This window comes from Cryptococcus neoformans, chromosome 1 (assembly GCF_000091045.1).
Source record: "Cryptococcus neoformans var. neoformans JEC21 chromosome 1, complete sequence".
NCBI lineage: Eukaryota > Fungi > Basidiomycota > Tremellomycetes > Tremellales > Cryptococcaceae > Cryptococcus > Cryptococcus deneoformans.
In genome coordinates this window covers 1,845,929-1,869,258 of record NC_006670.1, presented here as the reverse complement: position 1 = coordinate 1,869,258, position 23,330 = coordinate 1,845,929, and the positions used below count along the sequence as shown (strand labels likewise).

The 23,330-nt window shown below is 48.7% G+C and overlaps 7 protein-coding genes across 7 annotated transcripts; 4 read left to right on the top strand and 3 right to left on the bottom strand.

The window, feature by feature from the left end:
• The first annotated feature begins 1 nt into the window (after position 1).
• On the top strand, positions 2 to 4,971 carry CNA06830 (conserved hypothetical protein). Its single transcript, XM_024656359.1, has 5 exons — positions 2 to 491; positions 546 to 1,034; positions 1,082 to 3,749; positions 3,796 to 3,942; positions 4,001 to 4,971. The coding sequence occupies exons 2-5, from the start codon at positions 556 to 558 to the stop codon at positions 4,622 to 4,624; spliced, it is 3,918 nt and encodes a 1,305-aa protein (XP_024512083.1). The 5' UTR covers positions 2 to 491; positions 546 to 555; the 3' UTR covers positions 4,625 to 4,971.
• A 345-nt stretch (positions 4,972 to 5,316) lies between these two features.
• Positions 5,317 to 6,365, top strand: CNA06820 (PRCDNA87, putative). The gene is made up of 5 exons (XM_566913.2): positions 5,317 to 5,355; positions 5,574 to 5,594; positions 5,827 to 5,920; positions 5,968 to 6,194; positions 6,250 to 6,365. The coding sequence occupies exons 1-5, from the start codon at positions 5,353 to 5,355 to the stop codon at positions 6,283 to 6,285; spliced, it is 381 nt and encodes a 126-aa protein (XP_566913.1). The 5' UTR covers positions 5,317 to 5,352; the 3' UTR covers positions 6,286 to 6,365.
• A 382-nt stretch (positions 6,366 to 6,747) lies between these two features.
• Positions 6,748 to 9,201, bottom strand: CNA06810 (expressed protein). Its single transcript, XM_566912.2, has 13 exons — positions 8,987 to 9,201; positions 8,817 to 8,919; positions 8,535 to 8,758; positions 8,425 to 8,485; positions 8,369 to 8,371; positions 8,208 to 8,305; positions 8,023 to 8,157; positions 7,637 to 7,957; positions 7,476 to 7,571; positions 7,390 to 7,413; positions 7,249 to 7,325; positions 7,107 to 7,170; positions 6,748 to 7,030 (listed from the first exon to the last, which is right to left on the bottom strand). The coding sequence occupies exons 1-13, from the start codon at positions 9,098 to 9,100 to the stop codon at positions 6,941 to 6,943; spliced, it is 1,410 nt and encodes a 469-aa protein (XP_566912.1). The 5' UTR covers positions 9,101 to 9,201; the 3' UTR covers positions 6,748 to 6,940.
• Positions 9,202 to 10,505: 1,304 nt separating this feature from the next.
• Positions 10,506 to 13,121, top strand: CNA06800 (CAP64 gene product - related). Its single transcript, XM_566911.2, has 12 exons — positions 10,506 to 10,966; positions 11,020 to 11,135; positions 11,208 to 11,390; positions 11,451 to 11,538; positions 11,588 to 11,671; positions 11,723 to 11,768; positions 11,823 to 11,960; positions 12,036 to 12,185; positions 12,244 to 12,356; positions 12,419 to 12,634; positions 12,716 to 12,832; positions 12,896 to 13,121. Exons 1-12 carry the CDS (start codon positions 10,779 to 10,781, stop codon positions 12,900 to 12,902), a joined length of 1,446 nt encoding a protein of 481 aa, XP_566911.1. The 5' UTR covers positions 10,506 to 10,778; the 3' UTR covers positions 12,903 to 13,121.
• Positions 13,122 to 13,138: 17 nt separating this feature from the next.
• On the bottom strand, positions 13,139 to 15,348 carry CNA06790 (purine nucleotide biosynthesis-related protein, putative). The gene is made up of 5 exons (XM_566910.2): positions 15,296 to 15,348; positions 15,121 to 15,247; positions 14,998 to 15,074; positions 13,367 to 14,946; positions 13,139 to 13,310 (listed from the first exon to the last, which is right to left on the bottom strand). Exons 1-5 carry the CDS (start codon positions 15,315 to 15,317, stop codon positions 13,299 to 13,301), a joined length of 1,818 nt encoding a protein of 605 aa, XP_566910.1. The 5' UTR covers positions 15,318 to 15,348; the 3' UTR covers positions 13,139 to 13,298.
• Positions 15,349 to 16,699: 1,351 nt separating this feature from the next.
• Positions 16,700 to 20,553, top strand: CNA06780 (transmembrane receptor, putative). Its single transcript, XM_024656358.1, has 9 exons — positions 16,700 to 16,894; positions 16,973 to 17,012; positions 17,071 to 17,356; positions 17,408 to 17,895; positions 17,963 to 18,063; positions 18,113 to 19,180; positions 19,233 to 19,556; positions 19,609 to 19,940; positions 19,988 to 20,553. The coding sequence occupies exons 3-9, from the start codon at positions 17,086 to 17,088 to the stop codon at positions 20,110 to 20,112; spliced, it is 2,709 nt and encodes a 902-aa protein (XP_024511952.1). The 5' UTR covers positions 16,700 to 16,894; positions 16,973 to 17,012; positions 17,071 to 17,085; the 3' UTR covers positions 20,113 to 20,553.
• Positions 20,554 to 20,607: 54 nt separating this feature from the next.
• Positions 20,608 to 23,248, bottom strand: CNA06770 (expressed protein). Its single transcript, XM_566908.2, has 6 exons — positions 23,148 to 23,248; positions 23,037 to 23,109; positions 22,972 to 22,998; positions 22,795 to 22,927; positions 22,118 to 22,745; positions 20,608 to 22,067 (listed from the first exon to the last, which is right to left on the bottom strand). The coding sequence occupies exons 1-6, from the start codon at positions 23,222 to 23,224 to the stop codon at positions 20,780 to 20,782; spliced, it is 2,226 nt and encodes a 741-aa protein (XP_566908.1). The 5' UTR covers positions 23,225 to 23,248; the 3' UTR covers positions 20,608 to 20,779.
• Between the last annotated feature and the right edge of the window lie 82 nt (positions 23,249 to 23,330).

Genomic DNA, 23,330 nt, shown 5'->3' with positions numbered 1-23,330 from the left:
CCTATGCCCATCGCACCACAAAACCACCAAACACGAGCATTCCTTCGTCTCAGAACAGTGACACATCGCAGACTACAGTCCGCCATATCCTGTACTTCTCCCGCCGAGGAAAGAATAAAGAACGGCTGCTACTTATTTCTTTAGATACAACAACCTTCAGGTCGGACGAAAGATAACCGAGAAGGATCAACTTCATTCGAATTCTGCAGAACGCCAGTATCTGATTTAAAGTATTTTCGATCTTCCGTTGTCCACTTTCCGCCCGGTACTGTAGGGAGGTCTTTGTACTCTGTTGTTATACATTATCACGGAGGAATCCAAACTAAGTAACTCGACAGTTGAAAGTATTAGGCACTTACTTCCACGGAATTATAGAGTGATTTGAAGGAAGGAGTTAGAGGGCGAAACATAAGAAAGAAGGGGACCGATCTAGTCACAACTTGGAGAAAAGACTACAAAGGCAAGTCCAACCTTCCATTTGACAGAAGCAGGTGAGTTGACGGCAGCCATATACTCTTCTGCTTACTGATCAAATTGCATTGTAGACCGGAATCAATGTCAAGGCCACCAGTAGGTAGAAGGCGCGAAGAATCAGCTTCCTCATTCTACAATGGCCGAAGAAGACGTGGTCCGAACTACGGTGCTCCTCCACCAACAGCGACGCTACCTCCCAGACCTTCTTCAATTCCTCAACGACCCGACGAAAGCACGAGTAACAGTTCTATGGCAAGGGCTGCTTCACAGCATCAGCGAAGTATCCCGTCCAACAGGTCTGTTACGCCCACGAACCCTCAGCCGTTAGCTGAAGTATCCAAATCTCGACCTTGGACGTCAAACCAAGCAAATGCGTCTTCTTCTGTACGGTCTTCCCTGCCTTCACAGGCTCAGGAGGCCACCAAGGCACTTGAAACCACATTCGCAAGCGCCGTCGACCTACCTGCCCGCAAGCGCCAAAGAATCTCTGAGATGGCGGTGGAGAAAGGGGAAGTGGATCAAGACATCAATATCGCTGCGGCGTACTGTAGTTTCTTTCAGTTCGTGTAGTTTCTTATTGCAACCTGTCACGGCTAATTTGAAACAGGGCACTAGATAACTGGCTGGAAATGATACTCAAGCAGAAGCAAGCTCGCCAACAATTCGATTTTCATTCAAAGTTTGAACAGGCTGTTCCCACTCACCCCAAGTTCATCGCAATCGTCGAAGCCTTCAAGGAAGCAAACTTAAAGGTAGAAAAGGCGCAAGCGGCGGCACTTGAAGCGGGCGAAGAGATAGCAAGATTGACCTTCAAGAAACTTGCCGTTAAGCCAATTGTTGAAGTGCAGCGAATACGGGAGATACAAGAGGTACCTGTTGAGGTATCTTCGGGGCCGTCTGTGGATGCAGCCAAGGTGGCAGCAGAAAAAGAAAAGGAGGAGCGGCGAGAAGGAGAGCTAGAGCAATTGAAGGTCAAAATTTCTGGCCTTGAAGGGAATAAGAACGCGTTGCAAGACTTGGTAGAGAGGTTGAAAATGTTGGAATCTTGGAGAGGGCAAGAAGAGGACCGAAAGGCTGTTGCTGCTTCAGCAACTCCCCCAGGCCGTGGCAATTCAGCGATATCATCGGAAAAGCCAGGCCTGAATGCCGTGAGCGACGCCCATGCCCCCATTCCCGTCAATAAGCCCCCGGCGACTGCAGTAACGGATGTTCAATCGGCTTCCGGTCCTCAGCTGTCTGACGCTGTAGAGCCAAGCACCGCGCCTGTTCCCTCGTCATCTCGTCCCCCCGCCGAAGCATCAGTGGAATTCTCTAGGAAGGCTAAATTGAACGCCTTCATAAGCGAAATCCAACGTCGCATAGCAGCTGTGGAAGTTACTCAGGCGGAGATTAGTGAGTGTTTTGATGACATCACCAATACTCTGGCTATGGAAAGAGAAGACAGATTGATAAGGCAAGGGTTGAGAGAAAAGAGAAAAAGAGATGCAGAGCGAGCAGAAGAGAGCTATGTCGATGGCGATCAGGATAAGTCTCGATTGAAGGTGAAGGAAGGATCCAACGCAGTTTCCCAAGGCGTGTCTGGACAGAGTAATGAAGATTTTTCGACGTTACCGGCTGGCATGGCGTCTGCAAAATCGGTAATGGCCATTAACCCCAGCCAAGCGCCTGTGTCGTCTACATCTTCCCAGCCTGCTTCTTCTGCTCCGGTCCAATCCCAATCTCAAACCCTTCCTCATTCTCAACCTGTTTCTCACAATCCAAACCAACCTCAGAAGGTTTCAATGTCTCACGTACAGACTGTACCCATGACCCAGCTCCCTACTCTCGCCGCGCCTAGTCAACCTTCGATTTCTGTTCAACCAGCACTCACAGAATCCATTTCCAGATCTACAGCCACTCCTCGACGTCCTTCCTCTGTCCCACTTACTTCATTCATCGCATCGCCGACCACTGCTTCTGCCAATGTCTTAACAACCACCTCAACACGTGCCTTGGTGCAAGGATCACCTACTGTGCTTTCTGCGTTTTCGCCTTATCCACCTCCACCAGCAATACCACAACCGCCTCAGTTGGTAGCAAAGACTCACAATGCTGAATCAAATATGCCATCGGTCTCACCTTCTACCCCTACAGCAAGCCCTACCCGTTATCCATCGGCAGAACGAGTTGTTCCCATGTTCAATGACTTAATTAGATTTTACACATCATTGCGCTTCAATCTCACTGCAACCCAAATGTCGATTGCCGAGCTCGTGCAAGGGTTTGTCCGAATTACGCAGGAGGTACAATCACTTCATAACAAAACGTCACCTCATCATGATGCTGTGGAGGCTCTCGCTACAAAGATCAGAGAGCATGGCACCAAAATTGAAGATCTACAAAACCTGCATTCAAAATTTGGCCATGAATTACACGAACTGACTGGGATTTTTGAAGATTTTCGACTGCGCTTCAACAACAATTTCTCACTTGCCGAGTCATTCAGTTCCTCGTTCAGTACTAGCATTGGAAGTTACAATGCTGAGATAGCTGAGCTCAAGGATGCTATGCATCAAGTCTCTACTCTCTGCAGAGATCGCCATGCGCCACAAATTGCCGAGCTCCAGAAGGAATATCAAAACTCCCAGCAACTGATTCTCGGCGTGACGAATTATGCATTCCAGCTGAATGCAGCTGTCGTAGATCGGACAAAAAAAATCCAGGAGTTGCCTCCCGAGATATCTGTCACTCTCACGAGAATTGTACACGATTTGGCTTCTGTGAGTGCATCCTGTGGAGCACTTCACAGGCAGTTAACCTCGCATGAGGAAACGACCAGGAAAATGGATGATTTGTGGGACGTGGTCGAGCGAGCAAAACAGCAATGGGAAAGGCGTGCCAATTTGCAGGAGGTGGAGTTGAACGGGCTTAGGAATTCGGTGGAGGAGATAAGGGCCAAGGCGGACGAGCCTCTGGTCAATGTTCACCTCTCTCCCGAAAGCGGCAAGTCTGTTTCAAGAAGGTTTGTTAACGAGGACCGTTTCAATAGACTTGAAAACCTTGTCAGTCGTCTTCAAGAAAATATGAAAAGGAGGGACGAAGAACGGGACCAGCTCATAACTGAGCTATCTGCACGAGATGCCAAATTGACCATTTTACAGCAGGAGCTGATGGAAATGAAGTTGAAGATGGAAGAGAATCGAGAGGTTGGTGAAAAGGTAAATAGGGAGATGGTGATGGCCTACGTTGGAGCTGCAAAGGAGGAGTTGGCGGATAAGACGAAGGAAGACATAAAGGTATATGAGTTTTAGCTTCGAAAACCAGACGCTGATTCTTCCGTAGCAAGTTGTCGATATCGCTATTGAGAACTATGATAGCAGGGTCAAGGAACTTACGAATGACAGTGCTTCATGGGATGATAAATTAATTATGAGCATCCAGCTGGCTAAGCAGGAGATGCGACAGGAAGTACCGAAGATTGTGTCGAGGGTTAGTCCTTTCATGCTATTCAGAACAGAAAAAGACAAATGACACTGGCCATTTGCAGGAGATTAGCCTTCTTAAGGAAGTCAGAAAAGAGGGCAAGAAAAAAGCGTCATACTTGATGATGGCCACTGGATCGAAGTTGCAAGCGGAGCAGTATGACGATCAATATACCCCTGAGGGAAGTCCGACGCGGGGTCAATTCACTGTTGGCGACGATTCGTCCGTTGAAATAGTTCTTGCTGAGCTGAATAGCGGCGCGACCCACAATTCACCGAAGCCCACTACCCCTCCTCTGCCTGCTTCCGACCTCAACATGCAATCAGTTGATCCCTCTTCCCAGCAAAGGTCGATCCCGATGTTGCGAACAGAATCGAGGCCGCCAACGCCCCAATATCCTCCTGACACTCAAGTAGACGAAATTGGTGCACTCCAAGATCAAGCTGCGTCTATGCAAGAACATGGGCCGCAATCCCCTCAAATTGACAATGTCACTGCTATCGCGCTTTCACGTCCCCGTACGCCTTCTGTTTCCCCGCCAGCAGAACTACCATCGGCGACCGTTGTCCAGTACACGAAAGCAGCTGATCGTACAAGTCAACTGCTACACCATGAAAGTCCAGCGAGAACCAGCAGCGGACAGGTTCCACCCGCTCAGTCTCAAGTTTCACCTCGCAATCTGCAATAGAGCTGGGAGCCCGAACTGGTGGATTCATAGAATCAGCAGCAAAAATGGCGGATTCATGACGCGTAATGCCATTAATGCCATTGACGGCGAGTCAGGACAATTTGGTACGGAGTCTGCATGGAGTTGATTGCACAATCATGACAAGGGAAGTGGATCTAGAGGAGCCAAACCTAATTATTTATCTAGACTTAGGTGATATACTGGAGAAGAGAAGAGAAGAGGTAATGACTGATTAGACACGTTTTAGCATCTGAAATGGCGAAGGACATCATTTTTGGTAGTCCGTTGTTGTATATATACAGACTCAGTCGTTTTTAATCACTCAGTTAAATAATGTAACGTTTAAACAATCCATTGCATTCAATCAGTCTGCTTGCCTCTGGCTCACTTTCCTATATCTTGTGAGCTTGTGGATTGACTACTTGTCTTTAGTATAGAATCAAGTAGCGACAGAGGCATTGAAGCTTTCAGACAGACATTGGTTTGCATGGTCGGTTTTGGTGTGTCGTTCCTGAAACCTCTGGAGAGAACTCACCCTTGTGCGCCTTCATCGGCGTTAATATTTTCTGGGTAATAGTTATCGCCGAAGGGCTAATTTATGCCACACTCGCAAATCGCCGCCAATCCTCGTCACCTCTCTCCGCGGCGCCTGCTGCCAGTTTGAGGTTTCTTTCAAGTGCTTGGATAGAATCTCCTTCATCCGTCAAAATCTGAAAATAGAGGTCAAGATGGTGAGTGAACTTACAGCAACAGCTCAGAATGGCATACAGCAGGCAATACGGACTTCGAGGGTGATAGGGAGCATGTAATAGAGCCGGTAAATGAAGGAGGGCGGGCTGTGTAAAGGGCACAGATTTGCCGTGGTGGTGGTGTACCCTTGAGGAGGCTGGATGCCGTTCTGCTGCTGTCTGGGGATAATGAAGGGATTATGGCTGATTGGATTTATTAGGTTGCTACCAAGGAACGAAAGGTCAGCACTGTATCCAAAGTTCGACATGACAAAACGCAGGCAGGAGAGCACTGGCATACTGGTATAGAGGGGTGCAACGAAGAGAAAGACGAGCGGTGGTCGAGGGAGTGTCAGAAGTCAGGACAGGATATCTTCGACCGATTTGGCGACGCACCGACATCACGCCACTTGCTCTTCTGCCTGTTGCCGTCTCAAGAATTAGCGCGCGAGCTTTACTGACCGTTATATTCAGACCCGAACTCCCCGATCCGCCCTTCACGACGTCGTCACCAGGGAGTACACCATCCATCTCCACAAGCGAGTGCACGACCTCTCCTTCAAGAAGAGTGCGTCACATATCGTTTTGACAAACCACCACTGACACCCTATGCAGAGGCCCCCAAGGCCATTAAGGAGATCGTCAAGTTCGCCCAAAAGTCTATGGGCGTTAACGATGTCCGTGTCTCCCCCGGTCTTAACCAGGCCGTTTGGGCCCGAGGTGTCCGATCTCCTCCCCGTAGGATCAGGGTCAGGCTCGAGAGGAAGAGGAACGACGACGAGGGTGCCAAGGAGAAGTTGTACGTTGTCGCTAGCGTTGTTGAGGGTGTCACCAGCTTCAAGGTAAGTTGTATGGCTACAACAAGGTTCGCGGGTGGGTACTGACGAAGCATTATAGGGTCTTCAAACCGTTGTTGTTGAGAACGATGAGTAAACCTATCGTTTTTACATTAGGGATGGAGGGGCAGTTACCTTTGTAGTGATGGAGGCGTCATGACATCGATCTCATTCTCAATGGTCATAGAATCGTGCATTGACTGTCATCAGCTAACCCTTTGATTTCGGCACTTGTCTTAACTTGCAGGAGATATTGATACAAGTTGAGAAGAAGCTTGACCGGGACAATTAATTTGACGGCTTAGACGCTTAGACTTTCTGATGCTATCATTCAGTTAGTGAGCGACACTTCCAAGAACTCCTGACTGCGGCTTGTCCAAAGGTTACCATGGCCAATTCATTCATACATTCAGAAGGGTATTCAAGCGACGTCCTCGATTCGAATTTTCAATGCCAAGCGAAAACCTTAAGTTTCTGAATATTTCGGCGAGCTTTATGGAGATTCCAGATATTACGCGCAAACCAATGACATGACAGGAACGCAGTAGCGCAAGATATCTAAGACAATGCATGGTGTAATACGCGAATGGAAATTGTTCTATGGAGCCATTCCAAAATCCAGAATACGAGAATAACTCGCCATAGCCTACGTCTCGTATACACTTATTTGGTCTATTCACCTCTACATGACTTGCACGAGCATGTTCAGACGCAATGATATCCTGTCGTTTCAAAATGACTCGTTTGATGATTTAAAATGACAAGGACCACTCAGGCTCCTTAACGGGTATCCTCTTTCGAGCCACGTCGACGACGAGCGCTGCAAACCATTCGGCATCGACCTGTTGTCAGAGCACCAGGTCAGATTTATACAAAACACAATTTTTTTGGGTGCTGGGGCTGGTTGCAATCACTTACCCTTATCCTGGGAGAATGGAAGTCGGGTCCTTGGTCGACAGAAGACCCATCGGGACGTCTCCACCTGTGGCAAGAAACCCGATCAGTAAAAAAGAGCGCATGCTTCTGAAAACAAGATGGCAATGGCCCAACAGGAACATACCGGTCAGGGGGGAAAGTCTCGTTGTAGTGAATGGCGTGGTACTCATGACCCATCATTTCTGCGAGGATTGCATAGTCCTGAAAACCTTTATCAGTTTGACCCCCTTTTAGTTGCGATTAAGCAGCAAGGCAGCAAACTTACTCTAGCAAAACCTTCCCCCATTATCTACCCAAAAGGGGAAATATAGAGTCAGTCATGATCTGCAAGCCGCGAAAACAAAGTCATACCTCAAAGACACCACTGCCGGGTTTCATCCATAATTGATGACTCAAGCCATTACCGTGAACGCCAAACATGACATCAGCCTTCAAAGCAAGGCAGAACTACCCGCGTTCGTCAGCATGCTTTGGCAGGCGGAAAAAAAGCGGACAGTCGTTACTGCACTCACCTGTTGTACTCGAGGCAGTTCCTCCATCACGGCGTTGTAGAACTCGATCACACCCTCATTATTAAGTTTGTCCATCTGTTTTAAAAGGGCCTCCGCGTCCCCATCAATCAGTCTCCTGTTCGTCAACTGTCGGTTGATATAGACCACAACCGGAACTCCGGCGTGCTTTCGATGAATGTCGCATTGTTCAGCCATGGCGAGCGCCTTTATCCTGTTTCGCATTGGGTCCATCCATGTGGAAGGGACCTTGAGGAGTGGGAGGTCGGCAGTGGCCTTGTTCCACGTTTTAACATCCTGGCTGACACGGTGAGCAGCCCATCGCTGGGGATGATTATCATGATCAGCAAACAGCAAATTTGGATAGGTAAGGAAAGGGAGAATCTCACGTCAGCAATAGCGATCCTGTCGTAGATAAAAGTCATCTGGGACACTGTGCGGTCTTCAAAGATGGAGCTCCCCTCGATGGCAGCGTCAGGTAATACAGACTGCTGGAACCAGGTATTGATTCGAGCGCGATCTCTCTGCAGAGCCATGGTCAGCGGCATGTGGACACAAGGGACGAAAGGCGCACCCAATCAGTGGCATTCGCGCGATACATGAGACGTGCAGGAAACTCACGCTCGCCGGCAGCAATCATAAGACGCCAACAACCGAGGAACAGCTCGCCAACTGGATAAAATGATGAGAAAATCACTCCAGATAGCCATGAAATCCACAAAATGAGACACTTACTGACTACATAACATCGTTAGCATGCGATATTGCTGGTAATACTCATTCACACTTACAATGGAAGTAATGTTCCAAGAATGAGCTCCGGTCGCCCAGTTTCACATCGTTGAAGAACATCTGCTTATATAAGCTTTAATTATACTCTATTCACATCGTTTTGACTTACACTAATACCCTCCTTCCTGATAGCCGCGGGCTGTAACAAACCTCTATCCGTGGCTTCCTTCGGTGACATGATCGCAAATATGTCCTCCTCTGCAGCAGGGCGCTTCCCATGAGCGTCCACGAGTCCTGACAAGATGTATCCTGCCCCTTGTTCAGGGAAGCTTGAGGGGTTGGTTGTGAGAACGAGGAAAGTGCCATTGGAGAAGTAGAGATTGCGCAAATAATCTGTGGATAGGGCCATGAGTCGGCGAACTTTTACCTCAACAAAGCAGTTGTGACTTACTGAAACCAGGTATACCCATAACGTACTCAGTCTCCGGGTACTCATCCGCCGTGACATAGAATGTCCGCTTTGCTCTCCATGAAGACGGCAGGAAACGTAATCGCTACATGCCCGTTAGTCGCCATGCGCTCTCCCATCGATTTACAATGGTGCAACATGCCACAACTCACAGTAACGTCGGAATGGGCCTTACTGTTCCCGTCGATCCCCAGACGAGTGACGATAGCTAATAAGCCGAGACTGAAAATGGCCGCGTACAAGACCTTGTGGGATAAGAGAGCCATGTTGTAAAGGCGGCGCTTTCTCACTGCGTGGGCACAAGCGGCTGTACTGCCGATGCAGGTGACACGCCCAATATGGGTAGGGAGGGGGGAAAGGGGTTGTTTTAAAACATGTCAGCGGAAGAACGGGATGGACGTGAGCATGAAGGGCTATATATTTCAACGCGCCAAGCCAGGAACAATACCAGTACAATTCCTTCGGAATCGCAACAGGCACGACCTGCCAAATCTCAGCAAATTTTTTGGGGCACCATGGGAACGGGCGAGATGTACAAGTTGAGATCTGAGACATATCCTAATGGTGCGGTTGACAAGAAAATCAAATGCATGTGGGACAGAAGGCGACAAGAGAGGTAAAAGAGATCTGCGAGGAAGTGTGGCAGTGCGCGATACACGTCGTGGTCTGTCCTCCGGCGGCTCACTACTACAGTTTTTTCAAGTCAGCCCTGGTCATTAATCAAAGTTTTCATCAAGGACTCCGGTTTAAAAAAGAATCAGAAAGAGGTTTCTCGATCAAAGCCGCGGCTCAGCAACAGCCTTCTAGTTGATGAAATAGGTGTAATCATCATGATAATTGGGTAGAAGAGGAGTAAAAATGGTAAAGACAGACATGAGAGTGGATCCGAACATGGCGACTCACTTTATATAAACGTCGTTGCGACAGCTCGTAACGCCAACAGTGTTCGCTCCCGAACCTACGCAGGGGAAGAAAATCTCACTCTGCTGATATGTTGGAAGCTGCTTGTGGAGTGCGCACAAGGCAACAAAGCTAACAACAATAGATGTGGAGTGGTGGAGAAACATTTTGAACAAACGAAAAAGAAGAAACAGGAAGGGACCAAAAAAATTTGGCGTGGTTTCTGCAAGTTGAGCCCAGCCAAACTCTGTATGTATTTTGATTTCCATAATAACCACCACCATCCATCACGCTTTTATTAATTATGTTCTGATTGGAGAATGTCACGTCATTCAGAAAGAAGAGCAAAAAGCACTTCGGCTGTTGCCGCCAGTGGCTGGGAGAGAAGAAGATCATCCCTCCTACTCACTATGGTGGTAGCAGCAGGAGACTAACAAGAGACTAACTTCGGAAACTTATATGATTGACTAAGAGGAAAAGAAGGAATCGAGAAAAGAACATGTAGAATACTCGCTTGAGACTCAAGTATCAATGAATACTTACAACCCATATCTGTCCTACCAGATGGGCCTGTTATATTATAAAGTCTCTAATTTGATGAGTGTTCTTTTTACTGCTTGGGTTTTCCCTGAGCTTCTAGACTGCATTATTTATAATTGAGGTCACAACGATAAGCGGCCGGGAGGGGGCGGGGTAGTCCGCCGCAGCGGCCTGCTGCCTTGTTTCGGTTCCTTGGTATTCGCCTCTGCGAGAAACCAGCCCTCAGAACCAGATCGAAAACTTCCTCTGGTAAACATCACAGTCTGCGCCATCACGAATAAACCGCTAGCCCTGGGAAAGATCGACACCCCCTTCTCCCCAGCGCTTTGAAAAGCCAGTGTCGTCAATCGCTAATAAGATCGTTTTGGCACCATAGCGAACAAGATCTTTTTGGCACCGTAACCACTACGATCTCTTTGGCACCATAACTACTACGATCTTTCTGGTAATATAACTACTACGATCTTTTTGGCACCATAGCTATTAAAATTCTTCTGTGGCACCATGTTGCTGGCATCACGGGGCAGCGTCAAGCTCTTTCTGAACATCTCCTTGGCCCTCAACATTGTCTTTTTCGCAGCTTTCTTTTTCCCCAGCAAGAAAGCATACAAGCTTCTGGATGCCTTCGCAGTCAAGCAAGACAGTAACTGTGGAATGTGCCAGTTCGACCCCGAACTGTGCGAAGATCTTGGGTAGGCCATCCTCCTGGCTGGTTGGGTGTTAAGTAGCTTACATAAAGACTCAGAGAGGACAATGTCCAGCGAGCACTTGCTTATGTAGGGACTAACGCTCGTTTAAGACGAGTATTGGCCAAACTCAGACGAGGAGAAAGGTTCACAGTGGGTGTTGTTGGAGGTTCCGGTATGTCCCATGTTCCTTTCCTCTTTCCCTCCCATCTTCAACTGTTTGCTCATACATTACCGTACCTTGCAGTCTCCAAGGGCTTCGGTCTCGACAAGGACGTAGGATATTTTCCTGACACCCCCACAAACCTCAACCGTATCGTCTTCGATCGTCTCAACAATTTGTTTCCTGCTCCCAACGGCGTCAAAGTCGGCGAGAACGGCAGGGAAGAAAATATGAACTCATACATCAATGGTGCTGTTGGTGGTGTCGGTTAGTACCGTCTTCTTTTTCGGACCTGTTGCTATTCAGTATTCTAAGAAAACGGAATAGGTACCGACTATTTCTCATTATGTTATGGTGAACACTTGCCGGACGATATGGACCTTGTCTTCATTGAACTTGCTATCAACGATGAAGTGTGAGCACAGTGCATTATGTGTCGAGAGAGGATACTGATATAAGAACAGGCTTACTCGAAACATCAATTCTTATGAGCTTCTGGTCAGAAGTCTGCTCGATCTGCCCAATGGTCCTGCGGTCATGAACTTCCAGTTGGTCTTTCAAACTTTGGGACAAGTTTAGGTGTTGATGTCTTATAACAGAATTTTTGCGTTGAAATTTAACACAGTGACCAACGGTGGAGACATGGTAGGTCCCTAACACCTGGCCTATATGTTTGCAGACTGAAATCATGGTGAACAGCACCACGGAATCGCTCAATTCTACGACACTCCTGTTCTCTCTCTCCGAAATGCTGCGTACAATTTCATCCTTCAAAACGAGTCCCTCATCCCCGAGTACTTTTATATCCATGGAAATGGAGAAACCGATACCCGTCATGTACGTCAGATGCTCCCGGATAACATCTTCATATCAGGTATTATAGGAGCTGATGATAGATATGATGCCTTGCAGATGGGCAAGAAGGGTCACAATCTCATGGGTCGACTTGGTGCTGCTTACATAGAGACCCAACTCTGTGAAATGGACAAATTTGAGGCTTCCATCCCTGGGGCAAAGTCTATGACCATCGACCAGCTGTACCCTCTTGAACCTATCCCTCGGGTGAGTCTTTGCACTGTATATAAATGCGGTTATGTAAATACTGATGAAAATCATTCAGATGCAACTCAACATGAAGTACGACAAAGACCTTGTTATCCCTACCATTAAGCCTCAATGTTTCCTGGCCAACGGCAAGAAGAATCCTCTCGTCCCTGTTACCAACGAAGGCTGGTCAGTCCTATTCTTCCTCTTTTTAAAGCCCATATTCTGACGTCCAAATACCATTCCGCCAGGCGAAATTGGAATTGGAAAGAGAAACATTACCTAATTTCCGACACCCCCGGCTCCCGAATCACCTTCAAGCTCACCACCACCGTCGGTAATATCGAAATCCATTATCTGAGGTCGTACCAATATAATCTGGGAAGTGTGAAGTGCTGGATAGATGAAGATGTTGATAAAGCGATGAGGTTGGATGGGTATTGGAAGGAGCCTTACAACATTGGACGGTGAGTTGTATCATACTATTTTCCTTTCTGGCGATTCCGCGGTTAGAGATTTCTTGGAACTGACAATGGTCATTCAACCAGAGCTGCGACTGTTGGGAATAATTTGACTCCAGGGGAGCATAAGCTCACTTGTGAGTTGTTGAAGGAAACGGCGGATCCTTCGGGTGGGAAGGAGTTTAGGTTGATCTCTGTTATGAGGTGAGTCTATTGTTTTTTCCTTCTGTAGCAATGATGTAAACTGACTTATTACTATCGCTGCAGTATCTAGAAGATATTGAACTGTGAATTGTAATTTTTTGTGCGGATAGAATACATCGTGGTAGAGCACAGAAGAGGACTTTCCCGGCCATCTTTCCATATAAAAAAAACTGGGAAGACAATTTGTCTCGTCAGTCATCTGGCGACGAAGACTGTCAGTTGTTCTTGGGCTGTCGGTTTTTATTCATTCTTAGTTCTTCTTGGACAAATGTATACTTTTTAAATGGCTCAAAGGTTGAAGAAATGTCCAATAGCATGTGATGGCACGTCCTCTAAGAGCGGCACACCTCCATCAGTGTGTATAGTTCAAACACGATAAAATTCATTTCCACAATCACAACCTCATATATACATGTTGAATGCCTTCAAAACCAGAATCATGTTGAATGTACTCTTTTATAATAATTTAATGGTGGAACTGGAGATGTTTGTTAGCAAATTAAACAAGACGACACTGAATAACAAATTACTTACCAATCTCAAGTCGGTGTGGCAGAACACCAAGTTATTCTCATCCGCAGCTTTAATACACTCCTTGTCCATGATACTTCCGCTTGGGGCTGCGAGGTAGGTAGCACCGCTCCTCTTCGCTCGGTGAACATTGTCGGGGAACGGGAAAAAGGCGTCAGAGGCGCAAGCGACACCAGTCAGCTCCTTCATGTGCTTTTCCCTTTCCTCCTTGGTCAAAGGCTCAGGCACAGTCTCGAATAGGCTCTCCCATTGAGCACGCTCACCACCCTCAGCTTCAAACGCCTGGCCAGTGACGAACAAGTCGATGGCATTGGCCTTGTCGGCTCGCTTGGTACCTTTCTTGAAGGGCAACTCGAGGACACGGGGGTGGTGTCGAAGCCACCAGTTGTCAGCCTTGTCACCAGCGAGACGAGTACAGTGGATACGAGACTGCTGGCCGGCACCGAGACCGATGACGGTACCGTTAAGAGCGTAACAGACAGAGTTCGACTGGGTGTATTTGAGAGCAAGTGTAGCGACGACGAGATCGGTGACGGCAGACTTGGGAAGATCCTTGTTGGCGGTGACAACATTTCTAAAGAGAGACTCGTCAATCTTGCAGTCATTCCGCTTCTGTTGGAGGGAAATGCCATAGACCTGTCGGGTTTCGATCTCGGGGGGAACGTAGTTGGGGTCCATCTGGAGGACGCAGTACTTGCCACCCTTCTTCTTGCTGAGGATCTCAAGAGCTTCAGGCTCGTAGCCGGGTGCGATGACACCGTCTGAGACTTCTCGAGAGATGATTTTGGCGGTAGGAGTGTCGACAGAGTGGGAGAGAGCGATGAAATCACCAAAAGAAGACATCCTGTCGGCACCTCGAGCCCTAGCGTAGGCGCATGCAAGAGGAGACAGCTCCTTCAAGTCTTCAACACCAAAGACCTTGGCGGCACGCTCGTCGAGGGGAAGACCGACGGCGGCACCGGCAGGAGAGACGTGCTTGAAGGAAGCAGCAGCAGGAAGGTTGAGACCGGCGGCGAGCTCCTTGACGAGCGCCCAAGAATTGAGGGCGTCAAGGAGGTTGATGTAGCCGGGGGAGCCGGAGAGAACCTTAATGGGCATTTCGCCCTGCTCAACGAAAGCCTGGGCAGGCTTCTGGTGAGGGTTGGCGCCGTACCTCAAACCCAGCCTCTGGTATCCAACACCGGCGCCAGCCTTCATTTCGTCCTCAACGCCGGGAGTAGCATAGACCTTCCTGAAGTAGTCGCTGATAGCTTCGTCGTAGCTCTTGGTGTCCTCGAATGCCTTGATGGCAAGTCCTCTCCTGGTCTCGGCAGAGACCTCGCCCTTGGCCTTGAGCTCAGCGACAATGGTCTCGTAGTCGGAAGGGGAAGAAATGATGGAGACACGGCCGTGGTTCTTGGCAGCAGCACGAAGGAGGGTGACACCGCCAATGTCAATCTCCTCAATGGCACCGGCAAGAGTGCAATCAGGCTTGGAGGTTTGAAGGACGAAAGGGTAGAGGTTGCAGACAACGAGGGTGATGGGAGAGATCTTGTTGGTAGCGAGGTCGGCAAGGTCAGAAGGAATATCTCGAGAAAGGATACCTGTACTGTTTCAGCAACAGTCGTCTTCCAACGCATTCAAATTGCACTCACCACCGTGAACAGCGGGGTGGAGGGTCTTGACTCGACCACCCAACATCTCAGGGGCCTTGGTGATGTTGGAAACATCCCTGAATGACCATGAGATTGAATACGACATGCGGCATGGACACTTACTCGATCTCCATACCGGCCTCTCGAATCATCTTGGCGGTACCACCGCTGCCCAAGAGCCTGAAGCCGAGCTCTTTCAGGCTTTTGGCGAAGGGAAGGAGGCCAGTCTTGTCGTAGACGGAGAGAAGGGCTGGGGCGGTGTCAACGCTGCTGCATTCGTGCACTGCCGTCTACTCACCGATGGGAGCCTCGGAAGACATTTTTATGGTGTTTTAAAGGAGATGGAAATGTTATCTTTCGCAGAAATTTTAGATTCGGCACTACTCGAGTACTACAGCATAATAGTACGGGCGGCGGTTGGCCCCGCCGTCTCCACCAAAAAACAGATAGAAATCGTGTGGTGTACGAGTACTGTAATAATAATAAAAGTCTATTAATAATAATAAATAACGATCATCAGTCACAGACTATACCACATTTCATGTCATCGTCGCACGTCGTTGTCGTCGTGCACAAGCAACCACCACCATCATCATCATCGTCAGCAGCACTCAGAACCTGCAGCGTCATTCATCATTATTATTTAATTATCATCATCATCAACGAACAACAAAGGAGCAAGCAACAATCATTCATCATCACCGCACTACTGACATTCATCATTATCCATCATCAACTGGGGGAACGAAGAAGAAGAATAGAGAAGGCACATCATGATGACCCCACCCGCTATTCTTCTGCATCTCCCTCACGTAAATGAAAAACTAATCGACGAAATAACGAGCATCCTCAGATATTTTGGATGACACCATCCACTTTGAGCACCTTCTTCTTCTCTGCCCTCTGCTGCCCGATAATATTCCATAACATTTGAGAAGGAGTCGGTGCAATGATGGGACAGTTGTTGCTGCTGAATGAACGATGATACACTCTTGCTGCTACTACTATTATAATGGTTATTTCGTCGTCTTCTTCCTTCTTGCTCCTTCTTGTTGGTACTCGCTCCAAGTATCCTATTGGCATTCTTCTTGTCCTAGTTCGATTTTCTGAATGTTCACACAAGCAAAAGAGCAATAATGTAGAATGGGAGTCTTTTCTTCTTCCTTTTTCTTTATTCCAGATTTCTGATTGTCTATGGGGGCCTCCTGCGTGGGTATCGCGGATGGAGAAATTGAATTTAAGCTTCAAGCTTTACTACCACAAAGGCCGGTTATACTCGGCAGCTTTCCGCATGCCTCTCCCCAGTTTCCTTCCACTTCCATCCCAACAACAAGCCACCGTTCCTGAGGATTGGGACAGCATTCCTTGCAAGCAGCGTGCCGAATGACCGACGAGACCGGCGGAAGACTAAACCTTACTTTTCAATACAGTTTACTTTAGTTGTTCGTTTATTTGACGCGTTTGTTGACATTTTCATCTTAACAGTTCCGTCTCTCCACTCCCTCCTCATCCCTGATCCTTCCATCATTCATCATCCGTCATTCCTCTTCGTATTGTCAACAACTTGCCATGCTAGCATTTACTTTGTCTGGTATCCCTTGGACGCCCAATCATCTTCCTCCGATGTCTGGGCTTTTTCCATGACCTCTGCCGTGTGTCGTTCTAACTACGTATTCAACATGGAACTGGAACCATCATCTATGTCAACAAATAAAACTGCAATGGTAGACTACGGCACGATGAGGCGTTAATGCCAAGAGAGATAAGGAGAAAATTGACTACATCCGGATCAGCTCCTGTTCTAGACGATCTTTACTGATCTCTGACCCGCCTCTTCTTCTCCGTCTGCTCCAATCTATTCGCAACAATGGGCTCTTGGACGACATATAAACGATTAGTGGGTTTTAGCATGTCGTCTCACTCCATCACCTTCTCATTTTACTTTTCTTTTGCTTTCTTTTTTTTGGCAAAACAGACCTGGCAACGCTTGTCGTCCTACATTCATTGCTTTACTAGTAGGTTTTTACCTTGCCCTTTTGCCGAAGCTTCATACCAACCAACTATTATGTGCAGTATGTGATAGACGATATGCTCGTCAACAACCTCTTCTACTTCGTCGCCGCCCTGGTAACGTCTGCGTTTACCATGGCCCAAGATGATGGCTGGCATCTCGACTACGTTTATACCCTCGTGAACGAGCAGCTGGATCCTATTGCCTTTCCCAACGGACAGTCTGCCCACATGCACAAGATTATAGGTGGTTCTCGGATGGCGGCCTACTATAACTTCGATTATTACAAGTCTGCAAAATGCTCTTCGCTGAGGGTCCAAGCGGACAAATCCAATTATTGGATGCCAAGTAAGCATATTGCATGTCTCATCCATGAGCCTTAATGCTGACGTATGTCAGACCTTTATGTCATCAGCAAGAGTACTAATGGCAACACCATGTATACACCTGTGTCTGCCAAGATCCGGTTCTATTATTTCCTCTCTAGAAGTACCAAAAATGAGGCAGTTATCCCATTCCCCAAAGGCCTTCGTATGGTCGCCGGTAACCCAGACAACAAAGCCGTTACCAACGTCGCTTCGTTCACATGCCACGTGAATGCCGATTTCAGCGACAGCATCACTGCGGACAACTTCAATTTCGACCGCGACTGTCCCTACGGTATGAGAACTGAGTTGTTCTTCCCGCCTTGTTGGGATGGCAAGAACCTATACAAGTCGGATGGATCCCACATGGCGTATCCCAGTCAAAATGTCAGATCAGGTCGATGCCCTTGGACCCATCCTGTTAGGCTTCCGCATATCCAGTTGGAGTATACTTGGCATGTGTCCAATGTTGGACCTGGCCTACCTTTGAAAGGACGATTGGCTTGGGCAAACGGTGACACCGTAAGTAGCTTCTCGCATATCTAGGCTACACTGAGTGCTATAGCTGACTTTTCCTATCCGTCTAAAGACTGGCTACGGTGTCCATGGGGATTTTGTGAACGGTTGGGATTTGGACGTTTTAAGAAGGGCTATGAACGACCCATCATGTGTCGGAATCAAGAAGACAATGTAAGTTGTTTTCATTGTAATCAATCTCCAATTACTTATATCCATGTAGTCCAATGCAGGAATGTCGCACTCTCAACAACTATTTTGACGACGCGGCCGCTGCAGCTTGTACCGCTGAGCTCGGTACCCTCGTTGAACCATACGGTAACGTCGATAATGTTGCTGTTCCCGTTCTCCCCGGCTGCAATCCTCTTTGGGGCCCCAGCGGATCTAAGCCTACTTGTAATCCTCCAGTCCCCAGCCTCGATATCTCCAGATTCAAGGGCAACGACGGTCGATACATTGCTGAGGACGATGAGCGGCGCGATTTTGTCCTCCCCACAACGCCTGGCTGGAAGAATATTGCCTGCTTACATGACATTACCTCAGTTTCTGGCGGTGTGTCTTACATAGACCATTCTCTCACTGTTAGTTCATGTCAGTCCCACTGCCTTATTGCAGGGTATCAGTATGCTGCAACAGGTCAACAAGGTACCCTGTGGCATTGTGTTTGTGGTACGGCTATCAGCGATACGGCCACAGTCGAGACTGGCATGTGCCTCACTGCTTGTCCTGGTGATTCGTCTCAATTGTGCGGTGGCTCCTACATTTATAACGTTTTCTACGCCCCTCCCGGAACCACCAACTCCGATTCTACCAATGTTCGTGCGGACGGTTCCAAGTATGTTGGCTGTTATAGGAACCCTTCCAACCCTTCCACTGGTCTTTTAGGCGCTTCTACTTACCGTTTCCAGTCCAACTCCATGTCTACTGAAATTTGCATCAGTGCCTGTGCTCAGAAAGGAACTAACTGGGCGCTCACCACTAGTCAGAGGTGGTGTTATTGCGGTAACGACTGGAACTATGGTTCTGGCGCCATCGTACCCACCTCTCAGTGCACTGTTTCGTGTAATGGGAAGCCTAGCGAAGTCTGTGGTGACTATTACAAGTCTTCAGTTTATGACATTACCTCTGTCAAGGTTAGCCCCTCTACTGCTGTCCATCTTGCTGGTTATCAGGGCTGTTATGAGGACACTGGCAGCCGCCTTGGCATGACGAAAAATAGCTGGATGTCGACCACCATGACTCAATCGCAGTGCATCAACGGATGCTCCGAGCTTGGATATTCTTATGCCGGGTGCGTGATTTTTTTCCTGCGTATAATCATCCTAGGCTGACAGCTTCCGCAGTATTTTTAGAGGCAATCAGTGCTACTGCGGCAAGCCCAACTCCAATCTCGTCAGTCTTCCTGCCAGCCAGTGTCAAAATCAGTGTGCGGGTAGCTCGAGCATTACTTGCGGCGGTTCAGCAGCGATGGATCTTTACACTGTTGCTGCCGCCACAGTAACTTCTGAGACTGTCGCTTCCAAGAAGCCTTCTGGTTACATTGGGTGCTTCAAGGACCAGGGGTCTAGCGCCGCGTTCATTGGCAATGTCTACACTTACAGATCAAACTCCATGAACCCCGAAACATGCAAGCAAGCTTGTCTCGAATTTGGTTACACATACGCTGGGTGAGTCGACTCCCGTCCGATCAGATTCCTTGAAATTAACCATTGAATAAAGATTGTGGAATGCAAACGAATGTCGCTGTGGCAAGAATTATCCTGCTAGCCAGCAAATGGTCAGCAGTCTCTACTGTACGGCGCCTTGCTCTGGTAGCTCTAGCCAGACTTGCGGCGCTGGCGGGTACCTTGAAGGGTATAGCCTCGCACACACCATCTCCACAGTCAGCAAACCCGATGGCTGGCTCGGATGCTATACTGATAATCCCAAGAGCCGTACTCTTCGAGGTTATTTCTACTCTGCCAGCGGCATGACCTCCAAGGTTTGCCGAGCCACTTGTGGTAACAATGGCTTCACTTTGGCTGCTGTTGAGTACAGGACACAGTGTTTCTGTAAGTTCTGTCTCTAACCGAATGACCGGATTCTGATAAGTCGCTAGGCGGCAACTCTCTGTCGAGCGGCACCCGAGCTCCAGCGTCTTCTTGCAGCATGGCATGCTCTGGCAACAGGAGGGAGACTTGTGGGGCTGCCGGCTACCTTGATCTCTTCAAGACCACCGTGTAAGGATACAGAGGAACGGGGGTAGGAGGAAGAGAAGGTGGAGGGCGAGAGGAAGAAAGGGAAGTAGTTTTGGGGCGCCGAGAGGAGAGAGAGGGAGGGAAGAAGGAGAGAGGAAGAGTAGGAGGACCGTCGTGCGAGGAGGCTTAGGGAGGAGAGAGGTCCGAGCGGAGGGTACAGGGCGTTGTAAGGTGTCTACGAATGCATAAAGAAAAAAGAAAGAACCAAGAGGGTGGTACACCCGAGCATAGGTAAACGCGATTCCGATTTTGCTGGATGGACGTGGGGGCTGTTTCGTGTTTTGATGGCTTTATTTATATTGTATTTATATTGTATTTTTTACTCCAACTTTTGTTTTCTGCAACTTTGTTCCAACATCGCTCGTTTCATAGATTTTCCTTCGTACTATTATTTGTATTACATATTTATGGTTAGTAGTCGCTGGGCGATGCACTTTATTTCAATTCAGAGACTGGAAGCACTCGTTCAAAAGGAAGGATGTGGCATGATACATGTATCTATAAATGCGTATGAGAGTACAACAACCATAATAAACCAAAAAGTTAACGAACTACGGAACGTCTACCAAATCGAGTATGAAAGCAAGCAGGCAAACAACTTTTACTTTTGTTCAGAAACACAAACAGAAAAGAGAATATCCTTCAAGTCCTCCTCATCTCTCTTCTCTACCGCTCCCCTCCTCCTGCTCCCCCTCCCTCTCTCTTTCCTCCCTTTCCCTTCTTTCCTCTTCTGACCAGTTTACCTCTTCATATCGCGGTGGTAATTCCAAAACCCCAGCACTAGTCCTAGGCGCCACCGGCACTCGGCCCGCATCTCGATGTACCATATACTCCATTTCCTGCTCTCTCGGCTGTGTTCGTCTTCTCCTCCCCGGTCCTGATGCTGCGCCAGGTGGCAACGACCTCGTCATCATGGTTGAGGACGGAGACGTAAGGCTGGTGTTAGGCGAAGATGGTGATGGTGAAGATATGGCAAGCGTCTCGCGCTTCAGATCTGCAACGCCTTCCGATGCCCTCCCTCTCTCGCCTTGTCCAAACTCCCTTGCCCCTTCTTCAACATCACTGCCGCCACCTTCCGTAGACAAATCCACACTCCTCGATGTTGGGTCATGCAATACAAGAGGGCCAGCCGCTCTTGATCGAGGCGCGTAATAAGACATGTTGGATGTCGTTGTTGTGTAGGTTGGGTTCGGAGTATAATCGTGTGCGGACACGCTAGCACCAGCAGGGAAAAAAGGCATGTCATGGTATTCTCCATTCGAGTGTGTTAGAAGCGCATCGAGTGATGGTTCCCTGCCCAACTCCATTGAAGCCGTAGAATCTCCCCTCACACCTCCACGCCTGTCGGTTGTTGTGGTGACTGACGATTGGAAACCATTAAAAGAGGTACCAGCACCTAAAGACGTAAAACCTGTATCCGATCTCCCCGTAGACCTCGTTTGGCTTCCAGATGAATACGGGTAAATGTACCCTAGCTTGACCGAATCCCTATCTCTGAACGGATCCATATTGTCCACCGGCGAATCCGCCATAGGTGGCACGGAATGGTTATGCGTGTTGTTCATGACGAGCGGCGCAATCTCTCGCTCATGCTGTTGATCTCGTCGTGAGAGATTATCTTGAGATTGATCGCGGTGCGAGTCGCGGGATGCGATGAGATCAAGTTGAGTTTCCGAAGGAGAATGGCGAGTGACAGCTTTGGGAGATCCTCCTCGTTTCGTAAACATGCCCCAACCACCTCCGCCTGCGCCTGCAGCAGCAGAAGTGCCAGCAGCAACTGCGGTTTCTTGCGCGCGTCGTCGATTTCGGGCTCGACGGCAAATGAACAGGAGGCCGACAAGTACCAATGTGCCGAGGACGGAGCAGATGACCGCTACAACTGTCCGGACAACGGGGTTCGATTCCGCATCAGCTGCAACAGGGAGAGTCGTTGTTGCCGTTCTATGCAAACATCAGCGTGGCTCTGGACTAAAAAAAAAGAAACCACCTACGCCGTGGATCGCGACCCAGTAACACTGGGTGCCCCATTGCCATCAGACTCACTCCCCACACAGCCTGTCGTACCCTGCCCCACAGTAAACATCCTACTTGACCCTCCACTGGCCCACTGTTCGGCACTGCCTATACCTGCCACAAGAATAAATCTTGTGCCCTTCGCCATATCAACTGTCCAGTTAAGGTGCGTCGTGCCATGAGAAGTATAGGTGGTAGGGCTGTCGGAAAGAGACGATTCGGGGAGATGTGATGCAAAGGAAGAATTTCTGGGGAATGTGATGGGAATCGAAAACGAGTTGCCCAATGGGATGACGCCAAAGAGTGTTGGAGGCGCTGTGGTGTTGCCGGAATGTTCACTTGACGAAGCGGCAAATTCGTCCAAGTGGATGTCAATTTCAATATTTTCAATATCTTCCTCCACCTCGTGTACAGAAGTTCGCTTGGCGACATCCGACGTGACGTTTGATTCCAGAGAAGTGGGCCATGACACGGAGATATTCGAACATTGGGGCGGGTAGTCACTGCCGTCGACAGTTGTCAGATTGAAAGAGAAGGAGTAGAGAGAAAGAATCTGAGCGTCGGTCATGAAGCAGGATTGGGCGCCAGTGGCTGGTGCGCCGACAGCTTGAGATACGTTAGCCATGGCTAGCATGAACGGCGGAAAATGTCTTACTCATAACATCTGTAGTCGCAGCATAGGTGATACCGGACGCCCCCCATACGGTAAGTATGAACTGTAAGCCTGCTGGTTGTCGTATGTAGAGCGAATACTCGTTTGTTCCTGCGGGTATAGAGTCTACCCAGACCTGTGCGGGCGTAAGCGCGGACTCTTATGAGGTGAGGAACGTACATTGTAGCCATGTTGCACGATCTTGGTCTGGAGAGGTCAGCTGTGGCTGCGGGTGGGGTACGTACGGGTGTGAGCAGGAGGTGATATGGCCCGTCGTCTCCGGACCACTGGACGAGAGAGGTGCCACACTCGGTCGCCCTGGGGGGTCAGCTCGGCGATCTGGCGCGGGGACTTACTGAGTCATGTTCACGCTGAGGAATCCGGCCCCCACCACGTGGAGGAGGAGGAGGAGGGAGAGGACTGTGCGCAGCATGTGGGCTGGCTGTTTCTGGTCGCTCGACATCCATTCAGTGAACATCAAAACAACCATATCCTTTTCGACCCCATCCCGCATTACGTAACTGCACCTCCAACTCAGC